The 18,845-nt window shown below is 45.0% G+C and overlaps 1 protein-coding gene across 1 annotated transcript in view; it reads left to right on the plus strand.

The window, feature by feature from the left end:
* The first annotated feature begins 3,540 nt into the window (after nucleotides 1–3,540).
* FGD3 (FYVE, RhoGEF and PH domain containing 3) overlaps nucleotides 3,541–18,845 on the plus strand; it is a 191,135-nt gene continuing 175,830 nt past the window's right edge. The window contains exon 1 of the mRNA XM_037903938.2: nucleotides 3,541–3,762. Coding sequence (XP_037759866.1) covers nucleotides 3,747–3,762 — 16 coding nt within the window. The 5' untranslated portion in view covers nucleotides 3,541–3,746. The remainder of the gene's footprint in view (nucleotides 3,763–18,845) is intronic.

Raw genomic sequence — 18,845 nt, forward strand, 5'->3', positions numbered from 1 at the left:
CCATAGAGTTGCTCTTTGATTAGACCAAATAAGGAAGTGTTACTTACTCCTTCTCATAACACAAGAACTAGGGGTCACCAAATGAAATTAATAGGCAGGTTTAAAACAAACAAAAGGTAGTTTTTTTTTTTTTCCACACAATGCACAGTCAACCTGTGGAACTCTTTGCCAGAGGATGTCGTGAAGGCCAAAACACTAACAGGGTTCAAGAAAGAACTAGATAGATTCATGGAGGATAGATCCATCAATGGCTTTTAGCCAGGATGGGCAGGGATGGTGTCCCTAGCCTCTGTTCGCCAGAAGCTGGGAATGAGTGACAGGGAATGGATCACTTGATGATTACCTGTTCTGTTCATTCCCTCTGGGGCACCTGGCATTGTCCGCTGTCAGAAGACAAGATACTGGGCTAGATGGACCTTAGGTCTGACCCAGTATGGCTGTTCTTATGTTCAGATTGGACAGAGACCCACTATGCGAGTTGCAACTAACCAGGGCCCTAAGGCTGAGAGATCCCAGAATGAAAATCTGAATATTTCCGGAGGTGGCTGCCTGGCAATGTAACTCCTTGCTTGACACATGAAATTGGAATTAGCACAAAGGAATCCTTGCCTGTGTGCACTTTTTGCATTAATGGTAACACCACATTGCACAGCCTTATTTCTCCAAACCAATGGAAGATACAATATTGGAAAGGAGCAAAACTGAGAAGAAATAGTTATCCTTTTAAAGGAATGTTGGCTTTTATGGCAGCCAAGTATTAGTATGATGGGCTCCTTATAAATGCATTTTTGTTGAGATACCAAGTACTTTAAAATAGCATTGACCCCACTTAAGACTACAAGGAAGCTGAGTACTTTCCTCAAAAAAACCGGTTGTATCTATTTTCACTTATTTCTTTGTTTCTGCTTCTGAACAGCCATTATATGTGGTAGCCACTTAATGATAACTGTTAAGGAGTGCTATAAAACAGAAATAAGCTTAAAACCTAATTTGCCTCGTTGTCCTATATGGCAGCATTGCAGGATGCTATGGCTGTCTTCTAAAGAATTAAATGCCTTATTCTCTTGCATAGTTATTTATATGTTAAATGCATGTTAGGAAAACACATGTGCAGGACAATACTTGAAGGTGGGATTTTCAAAGGAGCTTAAGAGAAGAAGGTCCCTGAGTCTCATTGAATTTCAATGGGAACTGAACCCTTAACTCCCATAGGCGCTCTTGAAAATTCTCAGCTTTGATGCATAATATATCATTTTTTTTAATACATAGTAATAAAGCAAAGAGGTTTTTTGCACCCTGTAATGGGAGTCTGACCCTGAGACTGTATTTGTGTGTAAAAAGGATCAATAGACCTAGTGAGTAAAAATGGCAAAATCAGGCCCCAAATGGTTAATGCTCTTCACTGGTGTATGATGAAAGTTGAGTTTGATCGTTGGGACTGTGCCCAAGCCAGAAGTGGCACCGATGTGTGTCACAGGGTGACTGGCCCTTTAAGAGGTAATGGGTCCAATTCCACCTGTGCCTTGCTCAGATCTCCTCCCCAGATGGGGAAGTTATTGCAGTCACATGATAGGTAGCTCATGTAGCTAAATGAGTCCCAGGACTAGTGATAAAAGAGAAGCCTCCAGGGAACCAAAGGTGGAGAGAGCGAGCAGATGGCTTGAAAGAAGCCTGGTTAGTGCTTGCCTAGGGAGAGGAGGAGTATGACTGTTTGCCAGCCTGCCTACTGATCTCTTAATGCCCTCAGGGGGGACAGAGTTGAAAGGGACCAGCTTGGAGAATTGGAGTGAGGCTGCAGCTGGCCTTAATTAGCAGTACAGACCCCCAGAAAGAGGCCTGTGGGACTCCTGACTTAAGAAGGGAAAGCCTAAGTGAGTTAGCAATGCAGACCCAAGGAAAGAGGGTTGCAGGGCTGAATTCTGGGGAATAAGAGCTGGACTTAAGGGGTGAAGAAGTTTGATTTGCTGTATGATATTTAATAAATGAGGAGACCCCACAAAGGGGGTGATGGGGAAATCGTAAAGTATTCTTATCTGGGAGTGAGGTCTTACAAGACTCAGAAGAAGTAGCTGATAGCAGCATGGCCACATTTGGATATAAGGGGACTCCCTTAGCTGGCTTCCTGTTACAAAGAGGCCTTTTCGGCCTTCTTTGCCCAAGGAGGCTGTTATGAAGTAGAATTTAAGGGAGACACAATATATGGAAAAGTCAAAATAACAGATTAAATTATTGCAAAATCCCACTTCCTATCTAAGGGAATATTATATACTAAAGCATTGTACTGTAAAGCAAACATACACTCAGGTTTCAGAGTAGCAGCTGTGTTAGTCTGTATTCGCAAAAAGAAAAGGAGTACTTGTGGCACCTTAGAGACTAACAAATTTATTTGAGCATAAGCTTTCGTGTCTAAGGTGCCACAAGTACTCCTTTTCTTTTTGCAAACATACACTGTTCCTTTCTACAAAAAAAGTTAGTTGCCACATGGTACAGTTAAAATACAAATTTACAAGGTCTACGTATACTTTACACAAACACATCTCATCACACCAAACATCAATCTTTCTAATCCCATTAATTAAAACATCCATCTACTCTACCAACACATGACACCTATCCAACAGCATGTTTCTGTTACAGAACAAACCAAGGGACTGAAGTGGAGGTAGACTATATAACCAGGTGGGGAACAAGGAGTAATGACCTTGCATGGATCAAAATTGTAAGTCCATGATTTTTGTCCTTGAGAACTTGCCATGTAACCAAGCTGCCTTTTAGTTTTTGTCAGCCCTGTAGATGTCTGTCTTACATGTCTAGGTTTTGAGATGCCCAGAATAGTGCACTAAACAACTTTGGTACACACAGTGGCGCTTTTGGAAATTGTCTTTTAAAATTTTGTGTGTAAATATCATGCCTCCTTTAAAGTAGGCCCTGGAATCTACTGGTTCCTGGCCTCCATGGGGTATCTCGTACTAAACTCCAGGGGGGTTTTCTATCCTAAGTTAGGTGCCTGCTGTCTCTTACTCCAGTGTGTATGTTCTGATCTGCTTGCACAACAACTGAGCTGGGCAGCTTAAGGTGGCTGGAGCATGTGCATGGCCTTGGAGGCTGCAGTGTCTGCTGCACTAGGGCACATCAGATTTTAAGATGCAGTAGGAAGGGCTCTGCTGGCCTTTGGGGGAAGCTGGGCCAAAGGGGTGGCTGTGCCTGTGTCAGATGCCAGCCTGGACAGCTCTGCTGCACTGGGCTGTGTGAGGGACAGGATTTTTTCGGTGTACCCCCTCCACCTTCTCTGTCCAGACGGTGGAGGGGCAGGGGGTTGGTCCCACACGGAACAGGATGTGGCAGGATCCAGTTTTTACCCCTTGCCCTTGCTCCACTGAAGGGGGAGGGCAGAGTTGCTATTGACTTGAGCGGGATGGGGGAGTCTGGGGTATCAGAGAGTGGAAGCCCCCACCCCAAGTCACTGGTGCAGCCCATCCCCCTCCAGCGGGGAAGCTGCACCTGGCCCTAGGGACTGCAGGGTCCGCCACTCCCTGCCTGCCTCCCTCCCTCCCTGGCTGCGGGAGGTTCCCTTGTCCCGCTCGCAGCCTTGGCGGGCGCGATGCGGCGGCCGGGTGGGAGGGGGAGGAAACCCACCCCCCTCGCCAAGCAGCCTCCTTTGTGAGGGCTCGGCCCTGACGCGCCGCCCTGCCCGAGCTGCCGCCGCGCCGGGGAGCGTCCGAGGGCTGCAGGCAGCGCTGGAGCCGATGGAGCTGCCGGAGGGTGAGTCGGAGCCGGCCCCGGCCCCGCGCCGGCGGGCTGGGAGTTGTCCCGGGAGAAGTTTCCCTGCAGGCTCCGCTCCGGCCGGCGGGAAGCGGGGCGCCTGCAGGGGAGCCCGAGGGCGCCTGTGCTGGCGGCGCCGGGGGAGGGAGGCTACGGGTTTGGGCGCCCGGGAGCGGACTTGGCCGTGGCCTTGGCACTCGCCGCCTGCGGGGGGGCGGCCTGGACGGGGACCGGTTCGGGTTCAAGGAGCGCCCAGCTGCGAACCCGGGACCGAGCTCAACAGAAACCGCAGCGGCTCCTCGGCGAAGAACCTCACCGAGCCCGGCAGTCGCTGGGACGGACGCCCAGAGGCTTGCTCCGGCCTGGGAGAGAGGGAGGGTCCTTATTAAAATAAAACCACGAGCAGGGGCGCTGGAACCATGTGCACACTGGGGGCGCTGAGAGCTATTGCACCCAACTGTAAACCCCGGATATGATGGAAACCGCTTCCAGCCGGGGTGCAGCAGCAGCCCCCCCCGCCCCCCGTCCCCCGCCCCGCCCCCCGAGTCCCAGCACCTCTCACCCTGACTCGGGATGTTTGCAAAGCGGCGATGGGCTCTTCCCAAACGTTTGGCACCGAAGCCCCACGTCGAGTCTCCCTTGAGCGGGCTGGGGTTTAGGGGGGACTGGGATTGCTTGGATTGACATGTACATTAGCAACAAGTGAGTTTGGAAGTTGAGGTAAGATTTATTTAGCTCAGTATTCTTCCTGATCTCCAGTCGTCTCGCTCCCTTTGAGCCCATTCATTACTTTTCCTTGGACTGAAAGGAGATTGGGGGCAGGGACCGACCCCTTTTGCATGCCTGGAAACAAGCAACTAGTTCACCTTGGACGCTACCGTAAACAACATCATAATACTAATAGTTAATATTTCCTCCTGCTTCACTGCTGTTGACTTATTAACTAGGGCTCTTCTACAACAGGCAACCCCTGATCTTTGCTGATCCCTGCCAGCTCCATTGCATGGTCTCTGCACGTTTGGCAGACCGGCCCAGCTGCTGTATTCAATTATTGTGCAGACAGACAGGCCGCTCTGAATGCATTTTGCACCTTTTGCTCCAGAGAATCCTGGGAGTGCTTGAGGCATGAGGACAACAGCCAGCTCAGAAGAGACTGCCGGCCCTGCTGAGTGAGACCTTAGCATGATTTTGTGGGATGTCAGCAGAGTTAAGAGTTGTGTTTGAGCAGACAAAGGACTTATCAGACTCTTTATCAACGGTTCATGTTCACCACTTGAATTAAAGTCTGGGCTGATAATTTTTTTCTTTGTGAACTGATTTGGCAGTTTGTAGCATAAATCCATTTATACAAAAGCAAGAGTAGCCCTCTTGAAAAAGACCCAAACCATTGACTCAAAAGTACATGCCTATGCTGTGATCTTGCACTGTTGTTAGGGTAAGATGACAAGAGTATGAGTTGCAGATGGTTGAACAGTAAAGGCTGATGCTCCTTGACTCACCTTGTGTAGCAGCTATCAGAATCTAGCACCTAAAGTCTGATAGTATTGACTGAGAGATTCGTCTTGTCTGTAAATACAGTACTGAGCTGTGTAATATATTTTTAGATCCTTCAAAAACCACATAAAACCTATCTAGTTAAACACTTATTTTGGAATGGCTATTTATTTCCTCAGCACTATTATGACTGACCAAGAAAATCCATATTTAGGCACTTTTGAAAACCCTGAGTCTTTTTTTTCTATTTTTTAATACCTATTGGAGCTGTTACTACTTAACATAAACCACTTTCAGTCTGCAAATTGAAAACCTCTGGGCCATTATGGTCTATTGCAGCTAGCTGACTGCCTCTTGAAAGCCATACATTCTCATAGCAAAGAAAAGAAAAAAAACACAAACCAAAAAAAACCCTTATGAGATTCATGTTTAGAAAATTGGCTGCATACGTTGTAGCTGCTTTTTAAACCTCAATACTTAAGTCACATTTTCCATTTGAAATACTAAGAGTAGTTAAACTATATTAAAGAGATACACTCCATTTAAAAGCCCCCCCCAACTTTGAAGTTTTGTGAAAGCAAACTTGTATAGAATCTAACACAATAGAAATGTTTCTACAGTTAAAAAAAGTTCCAATGAAAGCATTTACTTTGTCAAACATTCCCAGTAGCATCTGAAACCCAAACACTACAGTACTAAAGCATTTGAAAGTTGACTATAAACAAAAGTGATAGTGACTTTATTGACTTTCAGTGTCCAAATGGAGGAATGCAAAATGTAAATGGAGCATAGTGTCAACATATTAGAAATGTAAAATATTGTATTAACATAAAATATCTGTTCTAAAATAAACACAAAACATTCTTTCACCTGGGTAATCTTGAGCGTTATAACTCTCAAGATGTTTTCAGAACATATCTCAAACTAGCACAGTTGCATTTATAAACTGCCATTCAAAATAAGGTGGGCCAAATTCATTCTTGGTGTAACTCTATTGTCAACAAAAAGAAAAGGAGGACTTGTGGCACCTTAGAGACTAACAAATTTATTTCAATTTATTCAATTTCAAATAAATTTGTTAGTCTCTAAGGTGCCACAAGTCCTCCTTTTCTTTTTGCGGATACAGACTAACATGCCTGCTACTCTGAAATCTATTGTCAACAAGTTTTTTTATCTTTATTACTCATAATCCTTAGATTAATATAGGTGGGGAAAAGGCATGTTACAAATCTAACTGAATTCATGATGATGTCATCTATTTTGAGTATTCATTTTATAAATACAAATTCACAAGGCCCATTCTTCCTGGCAGTAGGTGCAGATTTAGTCAGCACAGGAGCATTAGCAAGGTGATCAGGCCTGCTGGACTCCTCATCTCCTCTAAACACTGGAGTCCTGATTCACTAAGGTATTTATTCATGTGCTTAAAGTTAGTCAGATGCTTAAACAGTTCTGTCACGTCTCACATTATATTATGAGCTATTTGGTGTTTTTCTTAAAGCCCCAATTTCTAGAGTCAGGTGATTGCCATTTAAAAAAAAAAAAGTGAGATTCTCAGGTAATTACATTTCTAGTGCTCATAGTTACAGAGAAGCTATAAAAAGGCTAAAAAAAAGTATTACTTTAAAGATCTCAGAATATTTAAACCAATCTCATAACTTTTAGGGGCTGGACTCATAACTTCTGAATGCGGGCGTTGGCAATACTAGAATTTGTCCCATTTGACTTCAGTTCAGCTGTTCATATTTAAAATTAGGCACATGCTTAGGCACATTGCTCAAACCGGATCTGGGGCACTGAGTTTCCTGAGGCCTCCCCTTTTGTCTCTCTGAACATGCAGGCAGGAGCCCACCGGCTTTCTTCCCCAGGGCATGGCTCAAAGGCACACACTGGAGCAGCAGTGGCGAGGGAACACTCTCTCAGAGACTTGAAGCAGTTTTGAAATCTCCCTGCTGGCTGTGGAAGCACTAACTGAACTGACAGTGTCCAAGGAAGTCAGGGTTTTGGTGGTGTTTAGGGCTTGAAATGCCCCAGAGATGCAAATTCAGCGAAGAGTGAGACAGCAGGCATTAAAATCCAACAAAGAATGGTGGTAATAAAACAGGACAAGAAAGCGTAATGTGAAATGCAAACATCTGTGAGGTGATCAGGGTGGAAGCAGGGCAGGTTGTGGAAGCAGGTTGTCTGAGCACCTGGACAGAGGGAGGAATGGCTTGGGAAATCAAAATCCAAAATAAGAGTTTCCCTGTCAGTAACATTCTGGATATATGCTGTTGGTCTTGTTTATTTACATTGCAGGCACTGTGGCTAGGATTTTCAAAGGAACCTAAGGTATGTAGGATCCTAATTCACTTTGAATTTCAATAGGATTTGAGCATCAGACTCTTTAATTCCTTCCTTTATTTGTACAGTGTCCGGAACAATGGGCACTATGCAAGCTGTCTTGTTCTTGACTGGGACCTCTGGTGCTACTGGCCAAATATATCCTTAGTAATAATAGGATATTTACTTTTTTATAAAATTGTTAGCAACTTACAAATATATTTTTACTTTTCCAAACTGGCAAGAAAACTTTCTCTAGGGCAGAGACTTTCTATGTCAAGTTTCCACTTGGAATGCTTTTTTACAGCCCAGTTACAAACCCCTAAAATAAAGTTTTATAATAGCAATACTAACAGACCCTAAGCAATAATGGTGCAAATGGTGTCACTCTAATTTGTCTGTAAGTGTGGCTTGATCTGAGTTAGTCCATTTGAGGATTAAAAGGACAGGAGAATGTGAAAGTCAAAATGTGAGCACTAATGTTCTGTTTCTCATCTGACCATAAACTTTATCCAACTGAAGCAACTGTGAACTTTAAGATGAATTTAGTCCTCCAGACTGGCTTGTAAATAACTCTTAAACTATTATTCATGATTTGCCATATCCAGAAAACTCAGTAGAAACATCTGAAGCTATTTACAATAGCCTGCCATCAAAAACTGAGTCTTAATAAAGATTTCTCCTGTGAAAAACAAGCAGGTTTTAAGATGCTTAAAATAGATGGACCCTTGAACAAAGAGTGAGTTACATATATGTCACGTGTAAGACAGTGTTATGTCTGCAGTAAATGCTCTCTATATATGGTATAGCCAAGATACAACAGATCTTATGTTCTGACAAAATGTTTGTATAAAAAAGGTGTTGCTCGTTCTTTTCGAAGTGTTAACATCTATTCAGTGCTCAGTGTGTTTGCAGTTTGCAGCACTGTGTTACAAATAAAAGAGCATTAGTTTTTTATTGAGAGGACTAAACTGTATAGTTGAGAAAAAGCAGTAGCAACGATTGCTGTATTTTCGTTTTGAAGGATTTTAGGAAGCCTGAAACTTTTTTTTCCCTTTTGTTGGCTTATTTAACTTTCATATGAAAATCCATATGTCATTAAAGATATCTTTTTTGTTTGTTTACATTGATTGCAAAGTGATTAATAATGACACCACTTTCATACGGTTTTCATTTTTCAGATAATCTAAAAGATTTCTAGTGGTGCTGCAAAGCCAAAAAAAAAAAAAGGGAGTATTTTCTGTATTACAGATGTAAACTGAGACATAGGTTCAAGACACTTTCCCAAGGTCATATGGAGAGTCAGCATTAGAGTTGCGATGAGATCTCTTGTCTTCCAATACAATGCTTGTTCCACTAGCCTATACCCCTCTCTGTGGTTGTTACTAATATTTAGCACATTTTGTGACTAGCACTTTTCATGCATAAGTATCAGAGGTCAGTGCGGATCTTAGCCCCATTTTCAATAAGGCATAGAGAGAGTAAGTGACTCACCCGATGCTATGCGTCGAGTCCGTGGCAAATCTGGCAGTAGGATCCAGAGGTTCAGTATAACTAGAATTGTAATTTGTGCATTGCAGGGTCTAAAAACCATATGGAGTGTTGTTTTAAAAAAACAAAACAAAGAAACCTTCACCTCTAATGGGCCTTCCCTGTATCCAAGCTCACTATCAGCAGGTCCCCCTTGTACTAAGGTGCTGCATCACTACTTTATCTTAATACTATGAAAGCACTAGGAAACCAGCTAGTAGGGAGGGTGCAGAAATGTGAGCACCTGGTGCACCTGTCTGCAGCACTAAGTGGAATAAGTCTCACTGCCCATTCTCCTTTTATTCCTTTTTGATTGTGCATGACTAGGGGATGAAGGCCAGTGGCAAAATGTGATTAAAATGAATGGAAGACTTAAGTTTCTGCAAACACTCCCAAACTGTACGGACTAGTCTTTCTGACTCTAACTACAGTACTGTGAGAAATACCTGTGATGGCTGTTAATGGTTTCCCATTAATAGCACCATTAAAGTGCATTGCTACTGTGGCCTCAGACCACTAGTGCTTCAAATTGCCTTTTTTCCAGTGGTGCAAGTAGGGCAGTCCGGTACGCCATTAAGATATTTATGGCCGGTACGCCATACCGGAAAGACACAGGAGTAGAATGTGGCCAGTAGCTCCCCTGGCGTGGCTATACCGCCCCCAGCCCGTCCACACAGCTGCGTCTCCTGTCTGGGGTCTGTAGAGCCTGCCGGAGGACAGGACTGGGGGTGATACAGCAGCTGCTGCGCCAGAGGAGCTGCTGGTGTGGGGCCACTCGGTGGCCCCACATTCTGCTCCTTTTGCCACTGGTTCCCTGCTCCTTTCGCCATTGCAGTTTCTTGGAGAGCCCTGCGGTTCAGAGCTCTCTCGGGAACTGCAGCAGCGAAAGGAGCAGAACTTGGGGCCGCTGGGTGGCCCCCTGCCAGCAGCTCCTCTGGCGTGGCTGTACCACCCCCAGCCCTGTCCTCGGGCGCGCTGTACAGACCCCAGACAGGAGACGTAGCTGCGTGGAAGGGCTGGGGGCAGTACAGCTGCGTCGCAGGAGCTGCCCCACGGCCCCACGTTCTGCTCCCTTTGCCGCTGCGATTCTGGAGAACCCTGCCTTTCAGAAGTCAGTATCCGGCACAGTGGGAGGACAGAGCTGGGGGCGGGGTGGGGCAGGGAGGAGTCACGTGGGGGGGTCATGTGTCCCCCTTTAGCTGGTGCCCCCTCCTTTGTGTCCCTCCCACGAGTCGCCTATGTACAGCGTACCGGTAAGAAATAAATTCTACTTGCACCACTGCTTTGTTCCTCCTCTTTTTTTTTTTTTTGGTGTCACTGACTTCTGTTGCTATTTGGTCCGCATGTAAATAAAAACCATACTTTTGTGGAAGTTATCAGTGCTGTCCACCCTCTACGGTTGCTGGGTTGAAGTCTCTTCATTTTATGTCCAGACTTAGAGACTGACCCCGCCGTGAAAGAAATTGGTGGCAAAACTCCCAGTGATTTAATAGGGGCAGGAAGGGGTACTTAATGTGTGTCTCTCCACTCACCTGCATTTGCTGTGCACAGCTCTTCTTTTTCATAAGTAGTTTTTCACTGTCATTTAATCTCAGGGGAGACTGTAATGTCCCTTGGGCTGTGTTGTGGTGACCTCAGACAGTGAAAAGGCGATCTAGAGCTCAGCAACCAGCATGAAAGGATTAGGAGTAAAAAATAGTGACCCAACTACATGTACTTAAACGCTGCATGAGTATGATTTTAGTATCTGTCCGACAACACTATGCTCTCTGCTTTGCTTTTTGTTACACGCTCTCAGCCAGATTTTCATTTATAAGGCTGTAAGAAAATCGCAGGTTGTGATTTTTGGTGTGGAAACTGCAATTTTCAGCACTCACCACAACTTCTTACAGTTGGCGCAAATTGGAGTGGTGTCATGACCCCATCCCTCATGTCGCAAAGCCTCTCGCTCATGGTGTTGCAAAGCCACTCACTCAAATTTGGCTCGGCCACCCCTACCCCCGTGACCTGGTGGAGGCAGTGGTGGAGATGGATGAGGAAGAGGCTGGGGACCTGTGCAGGTCAGGGCTAAACTCCCAGGGATGCTTGTCCCACTTGCTGCCTGCATTCAGTCCTGCTGGCACTGGCCTCACACTTTGCCCAGGGACAGTTCTGCCTTTGCCAGGAGGTGTGGGCTGGGCCAACTGACCACCAGTAGCTTCTCCTCAACTGCGAGGACGTGGCCTGCTCTGTAACTCCACCACATCTCTACTTTGACGGCACCTCTGCATGCACCTGCCCATCATGACGGAGGGTTGGCTGAGCCACACTTGAGTAGCACTGCAGCCTTGTGTGCCAGGTTACAATGCCACTCACTGAAGCGTGGGTGTTGGTGGTTTGTCATGTTACTTGAGCTGACTGCACCAAAACTGGAGCTTTAACAAACTGTGGCTGCAACGTTTGAACCAAAAAATCCCAACTTTATTACAACCTTATTCATTTACACCAATCCCCCTTTATACCATTCTGGTGGTGTAAAGGCGCTTTAAAGGGGTGATTTATAAGGTAATCGACTCCTTTAAAGCCTTTTACACTGCCAGAGTGGTGTCAAGGGGCTATAGCGTAACTGTGAATCTGGCCCTCAGTGTGGAATGAAATCCCTGAGGCAGTGGTTGTGGAAAGCTTAATGGCTGTGACTCATTGGGGTCTATTCTGTGGTAGTCTTATTAGGCCGTAGTAGCATGGGGAAGATAGTTGTCAGTGTTGAGGAAAAACTAGCATCAAACATTAATCGTCCGTCCCGTTTTCCCCCCCCCCCATCGTTCCCCAGATAGTAGAGACATGTGCAGTGTTCTTAATAGCAAGAATTGGAACCATTTTATAAAAAACTTATTTTTCAAAGGCTTCTACAGTATGTTTTAAAGTGTTAGGAGCATCAATAGCTGTTTTGAAGCAAGCTCTGTATATTGACGAAAAAGCTGGCATCAAACAGTGAATGGAATAATATACAATTCATACTCTTCAAATCTGTTACTAGTAGGAAAAGGCATTCCTTTTGATGACAGAATCTTCAAGGCGTTAACAGATGGGCTGGAACAGACTACAGGAAGCTTTATTGTAAGAGACAAGGAACTATTAAACATCTTAGTGCCTCGTGAACATGAATATGAAAATGAATAATTAGATACTTTAAATTGTATTTCAAGACATGTTTTATTTTCTCTTTTTAAGTAATTAAGTTCTGGGATTTCTTCACAGATGGCTTTGATGCATCCTCTTAGAAATCTCTTGGATGGATGAATATTCAGTTTTGAGAGTGTATTTTCTGTAGAATTGCTGAGTGAATATAGCATTTATGGAGCACTTGCCATTTTCCTCTCTCCAGCTATGGACTACTTGTAAAGTGCTTGAACTGACGTCAGTGCAGTGCCATCACTGAATGGTAACCTCTTCTGTCACTGCCATTTTATGATAGTCATTACATGTAATCTGGTTAAAGGAAAGGGTGAAAAATCTATTAATTTAGGAGACAGACCTAAAGAATTCACTTCCAACAGGAGTCCCAAACAGAAATCTAACCTGTGTCCTGGAGACAAAAGTTTTTAGGAACTGTTATGTGCACAGCAATGCACAGACCTTTACAAGTCATATTGGGAACCAAAACCAAGATTTCTGAAGACTGCTAAACTCCATATTGAGGACCTGCCTGATTTCAAAAGTGCTGAACATACAACAGCTCCCACTGGGTGCTTGAGTTTTTGAAAACCAAGCAGGTACCTACGTATGGATGCTAGGCCAGTGGGAACTGCTGGTATTCGGGACTTCTGAAAATCAGGCAGGTATCTAAATATGGATGTATAAACTTGCTTCAGGCTTTTTGAAAATCTTGGCCTACCTTTTTTTGGTGCTTGCAAGGTCGTCTGAGCACAAATTCTGTCTTGGAAACTTAACCCTGAACAAATATTAACATTAACGAGGTTTCGGCTACTTCAGCAAGGATTTGGAGCATTGAGGCTGGAATCGCGTGGACATTATTGTACTGATCACTGTTTGCTAGTTCTGTCACGGGTACAAGATCTGCTGTAGCATTCTCGTAGAAGGAGGTTCCTGTAGAAGTTTCCAGATGTGGGTGTGCCACCTTTAGCAGAGCTCACTCTTTCAACCTGTGCTGGTCATCTGTTGATGCATCACTGGAAAATCACTGATGGAAGCAATGAGAGAGAAGTCTCCTGATGCAGTCAAATTATCTGTTGCCATCCTCTGTGTTATCTCTCATCCTCTGGAAGTTTCCCATTTGTGTTTTGAAGAACAAGTAGGACCTTTACTACAGCCACATCCTAAGAAGGCTGGGGGATGGGAGTTTGGAGAAATGAAAGGGAGAGAATTGCTGAGAGAGAGAGCGTGGAGGTGAGACATTGAGACAGTAGGGGGAATAGAGAGAAAATACAGAAGGTATAAAAAGGAGGAGAAAGGTAAATGAGAAGAGAGAAATGTCTTGGAGAAAGAGGGTTTCCGAGTAAAGATGTACCAATAAATATGAAACATTTTAAAAAGAATTAACAATTACAGAACAAATACTCTGAGCTAAACCGTGGACACTGGAAAACACAGGAAAAAAAGATACTTCTGGACATAGAAAGAGAAGTGCAGAATGGGAAGAGAAAAGGGAAATAAATGGGAAAACAAATCTAGTCTTTATTTCATAGAAAGTCTGCTTTACTATATAGCATCCTCAATGGTGGCTTGGTGGTTTCTTGGGATGGGGCTTTGGATGTATAGAAAGGACAGCAGCATCCCATATCGAGACCCTTTTGGGAAAAATTGACAGGTATCCCATGAAACTCCTCTACAGAGACCTCTTACACCTGGTCAAACAATAGGGCACCGAGCAGCACCTTGCCCTAGAGCATCTTCAGAATCTCAGCCATCTTGATGATGCCATTGGGCTCAGGTGCCAGAGCATAGCAACCATGAAACTGACTAATAGAGTAGGACAGAGGACCAAATCCTCAGCTGGTATAAACCAGTGTAGCTGACTTGAACCCAGTGTATGAAATCTTGGCCCTGTTAAATCAATTGGAGTTTAGCCATTGACTTCAGTAGGGCCAGGATTTCACGCTACATGTGTGAGTGAAGTCAATGGAACTACACTGATTTATACTGTCTGAAGATCTGGCCCACTCCACTGAGACAGGCTGCAAAACAAGTCAGTATTTGAATGATTGAACTCCATTATTGTTTGCAAGTAGGGAACATGTTTTCCTAATCAAAAAAGAAATGTATCGAATGTTTCTCTTCCCCGCCTGCCAGATGTCAGAGAAACCAGAGTTATGGGATAGATGGGTTTGCAGATAGGAAAATCTCAACCTTTCCAGTTTCCTGTGGTAGGCAGGTATGCCACCTTTATGGAACACACCCTACTGATTCAAGTAATTGCTGACTTGAACTGAAGCTTCCCATGGAGTAACTAATGGTGCTACCTGCTGAGCCATTCTGTAGCTCTGTATTTCTAATCGCAATTGAAATTCTCTTAGCCTGTTTCTGAACAGCAGAAAGGCACAGAGCCAATTGTGGAAAATAAAAGGATTCTAAGGGCTGGATTCATCAAAGAAATAAAAGTAGAATTTTTTTATTCCTTTTGTTTCTAACCTGAATAAATAAATGGCATACTTGTTCAGCAAATGTCTAGTTGTTTTAAACTTTTAGTACTATTGGGTAAACTTTTAAGTACAGAAAACAGAAGGTCCCCTGCCGTTAGTCCTGATCTTTGAAGAATTACACATGTGCTTAACTTCATGCATGTGAGTAGTTCCATCAAAGTCACCAAGACTACACAGTTAGGCCTATGTGTAAGTCTTTTTGCAGGATCAGGGCCCTGGCATTAATTCTTTACCACGAGGAGTGAGTCTGCATGAGAAGTGGCAAGACCAGTTTAGAGTTCGGGAGTTTCCTACCTGGCAAGCACCTGTGATGCCAACAAGCCCCAAAGGTTCACCAACTGAGCAGCGGATGGCTAGTAACAACACTCTAAAATACAGACACCCCGGTGTCTGGAGTTGCTTAAATCAGCAAGGTCCAGCTATTGCAGCTTGATAGTGATGATGAGTGAGCTGCCAAAGCAGCTACTTTCTGTGTTGCAGAGTGGGGAGGGCTCCTACCGCAAGATATTTCTTACTCGTTTGTAAGTAGAACTCATTTGTGCAAGTGCTACACAACTATAACCTAATCTAAATTTTTTTACTATTAATTTTTACAACTAATTAAAAGTTGTGCAAGTACCAAAGACCCAGTGCATGTGTGTTGTAAGGATCATGGGAACTGTCATACCGGTGATCGGTCTGTTCTGGTGTCTTGTTTCTGACAGTGACCAGTACCAACTACTTCAAAGGAAGGTGCAGGAAACAAGTGTGAGGCAGTTATGGGACAACTTGTCCCAATGGAAATTTCTTCCTGACAACCATTCTAGATTGGCTTATATCCTGAAGCATGAGGATATATGTCCAAAACTCTTATGCTGAAATTCTGGTTTCACTGAAGTCAATGGGAGTTTTACTATTAACTTAAGTGAAACCACAGTTTTAAAGACTTTACTATTATAATTCTGGATATTCCTGTCACCCATATAAATGTCCAGTTCTCTTTTGAATGCTGCAAAGTTCTTGGCATCAATAATATCTTCTGGCAATTAATTCCCCTGGCTAAGTGTGTGCCCTGTGTGTGATTTGAGGAGGTGAGGAGGGGGAAAAGAAACAATTCCTTTCTTGTTACCAGTCTTGTTGATTTAGACTTGTAGAAATATGTAGATTAAATGGTGGCTACCATAATTTTATTTCTTTGTGCACTCCAAAATTTGATCTATCTGTTTTGACATTGAACTTCATGGTTTTTTTTTCCCCAGCTGCCACACAGCTTGGCAGAATTCTAGCAAGTTGAACTTGAGTTCATTAAGGGAAACCCACAGACAAATTGCTTCTGACTGTACTATAGGGGGCATTGTTAGTGGCTTTTTTCTCTACGTAGTTTGTGACATACTGCGTAATCCTATCCCTGCTCATTTCTCAAACACCTGTTGAAATGTAACCTGTTTTGCTGGCATCTAAAAGTGCTTTTGAAAGCACCATTTTCTCCTCTGCCAAGCAATGGATTTGTGATACACTTCAATATGCTAGTGTATTCTTTTGTAAAGCACTGCTGTAAGTTTGCCTAGAATTCTGTTTTTTCTCACTTTGGCCCTGATTCTGTGAACATGCACATCCTTAACTATGAAGGGAATGGTACTACTCGCATGCTTAAAGTTAAGCATATGTTTGCAGGATCTGGGCCTTTAGTAACAGCTGCTATTAGCAAAGTTGGCAGGCTGTGGAGGGGGCCTTGTCTGCTCAGAAGGATGGACAACAGCTGTACTTAGGTTTTGTTGCTATGAAGAGGGGATGTTTCTGTTGGAAGTGCACATAGGGCTGGGGTACTACGTGCTAGGGAGAAAAATGGAGTTCAACACAAAGCCTCCATTAAATTGCTGGAACTGAACTCAGGTGTTGGTCAATAAGTAATGCCGCACTTAAGTTTGCAGCAGCACTACTGCTGGAGACATGACTGATGCTTCTGTTCTGTGGCTTAGGAATCTGAAAGAACCAGGAACCTAAGTGTATGTTTACACTACGAAATTACGTCGAATTTATAGAAATCGGTTTTTTAGAAATCGTTCTTATATAGTCGATTGTGTGTGTCCCCACACAAAATGCTCTAAGTACATTAAGTCGGCAGAGTGCTTCCACAGTACCGAAGCTAGCGTCGACTTCCGGAGTGTTGCACTGTGGGTAGCTATCCCACAGTTCCCGCTGTCTCCGCTGCCCATTGGAATTCTGGGTTGAGATCCCAATGCCTGATGGGGCAAAAAACATTGTTGCGGGTGGTTCTGGGTACATGTCATCAGGCCCTCCCTCCCTCTGTGAAAGCAACGGCAGACCATCGTTTTGCGCCTTTTTTCCTGAGTTACCTGTCCAGACGCCACACCACGGCAAGCATGGAGCCCGCTCAGCTCACTGTCACCGTATATCTCCTGGGTGCTGGCAGATGCGGTACTGCATTGCTACACAGCAGCAGCAACCCATTGCCTTGTGGCAGCAGACGGTGCAATAGGCCTGAAAACCATCCTCATCGTGTCCGAGGTGCTCCTGGCCACCTCGGTAAGGTCGGTCAGGAGCGCCTGGGCAGACATGGGCACAGGGACTAATTAGGAGTGACTCGACCAGGTCATTCTCTTTAGTCCTGCAGGCAGTCCTATTGTACCATCTTATGGTGAGCAGGCAGGAGATGAGGATGGCTAGCAGTCCTTGTCACGGAGTCCCCGGGCGATGCTCTGGAACTGCTCCCTACGAAGCCAGTCAGGACTCTGGGGGAGTCTCCTTTCTGTGAGCAGACTGTCTTCAGGACACACAGCTCACACAACTTCCACCTTCTTGGGTCTGACCTTGGAGCATTCAGCATCCTCTGCCCCTCTGTGCGCTTCCCACAGCGAGTCTACCCAGGCAGGGTCCTGGGGAAGCCAGAGGGTCCTGCACCCCAACTTCGCAGTCAGACGTGACTCTCAGCCAGCCAGTAAAACAGAAGGTTTATTAGACGACAGAAACATGGTCTAAAACAGAGCTTGTAGGTACAGAGAGCAGGACCCCTCAGCCGGGTCCATTTTGGGGGGCAGTGAGCCAGACAGCCCCGTCTGCATTTCACTCTATGTCCCCAGCCAGTCCCAAACTGAAACTATCTCCAGCCCCTCCTCCTCTGGGCTTTGTCCCTTTCCCGGGCCAGGAGGTCACCGGATTCCTTTGTTCTCCAACCCTTTCGCTGTCACCTTGCAGGGGGGAAGGGTCCAGGCTATCAGTTGCCAGGAAACAGGGTGTTGGCCATTCTCTGTGTATAGACCCCTGCACACACCTGCCCTCTAGGGCTCTGCAATGATCATACACTCTTATCCCACCACCTAGATACTTAAGAACTGCATATGGGAAACTGAGGCATCCCCACAATATTCAGAGGAAACATTAAGAACAGTCCCGCTTCGTCACATCTCTCCCCCCTTTGAGACCAAACTGAGCGGGGTCACTTTAGCCGGTGACCTGGGGAAGTTCGAACCCACCAACGTTCCCATGGATGCCCCAGCATCTCTCCCGTTCCTTGGTGGGAGTTACACCAGGCCCTTCCAGTTTCACACCCTCCCTCAGGTAGGGGGTGGTTGATAGCACTTGCATGCCGCATGTGGGAAGGTTTATGCGCCCCGTGCCCTTTTGCCACCCCAAAACCCCCAGGGGTCAAACTGGGATTGGGTCTTCTCCCAGCGCTCCAGTCTGGAGGGCTGCAATTCGGGCTCTCTTGGTTAAGAGCCCCCATCTTGACCTGGGCCACCTACTGTTCACTTACAGAACTAGCATGGAGACATTCCTTTCTCAACAACCTTGTCTCCCCAACAAGCTGGCCAAACACAGCCACTTGGTTATAGGACTGTTTACCTTTCTTAACAGCTTTCACTTCATCTGAGACCTTCTCAAAGCTATCCACACTGGATCTTTCAACAGGAAAGTCAGTGGATCCATTCACAACAGAAAGTTTCTGGCTGTTAGGAACTGAAACTTTCTTGATTAAATCACTTTCACACCCTTCAGTTGCAGTAAACTGCTTGCAAAGACTCCATGAGGATTCCTTTCCCTAGGGGCTTTTCTATGCAACAATTCACCGTTCACAGAAATTCTGCCCTTACCCACTTT

This window comes from Chelonia mydas, chromosome 7, assembly GCF_015237465.2.
Source record: "Chelonia mydas isolate rCheMyd1 chromosome 7, rCheMyd1.pri.v2, whole genome shotgun sequence".
Classification (NCBI taxonomy): Eukaryota; Metazoa; Chordata; order Testudines; family Cheloniidae; genus Chelonia; species Chelonia mydas.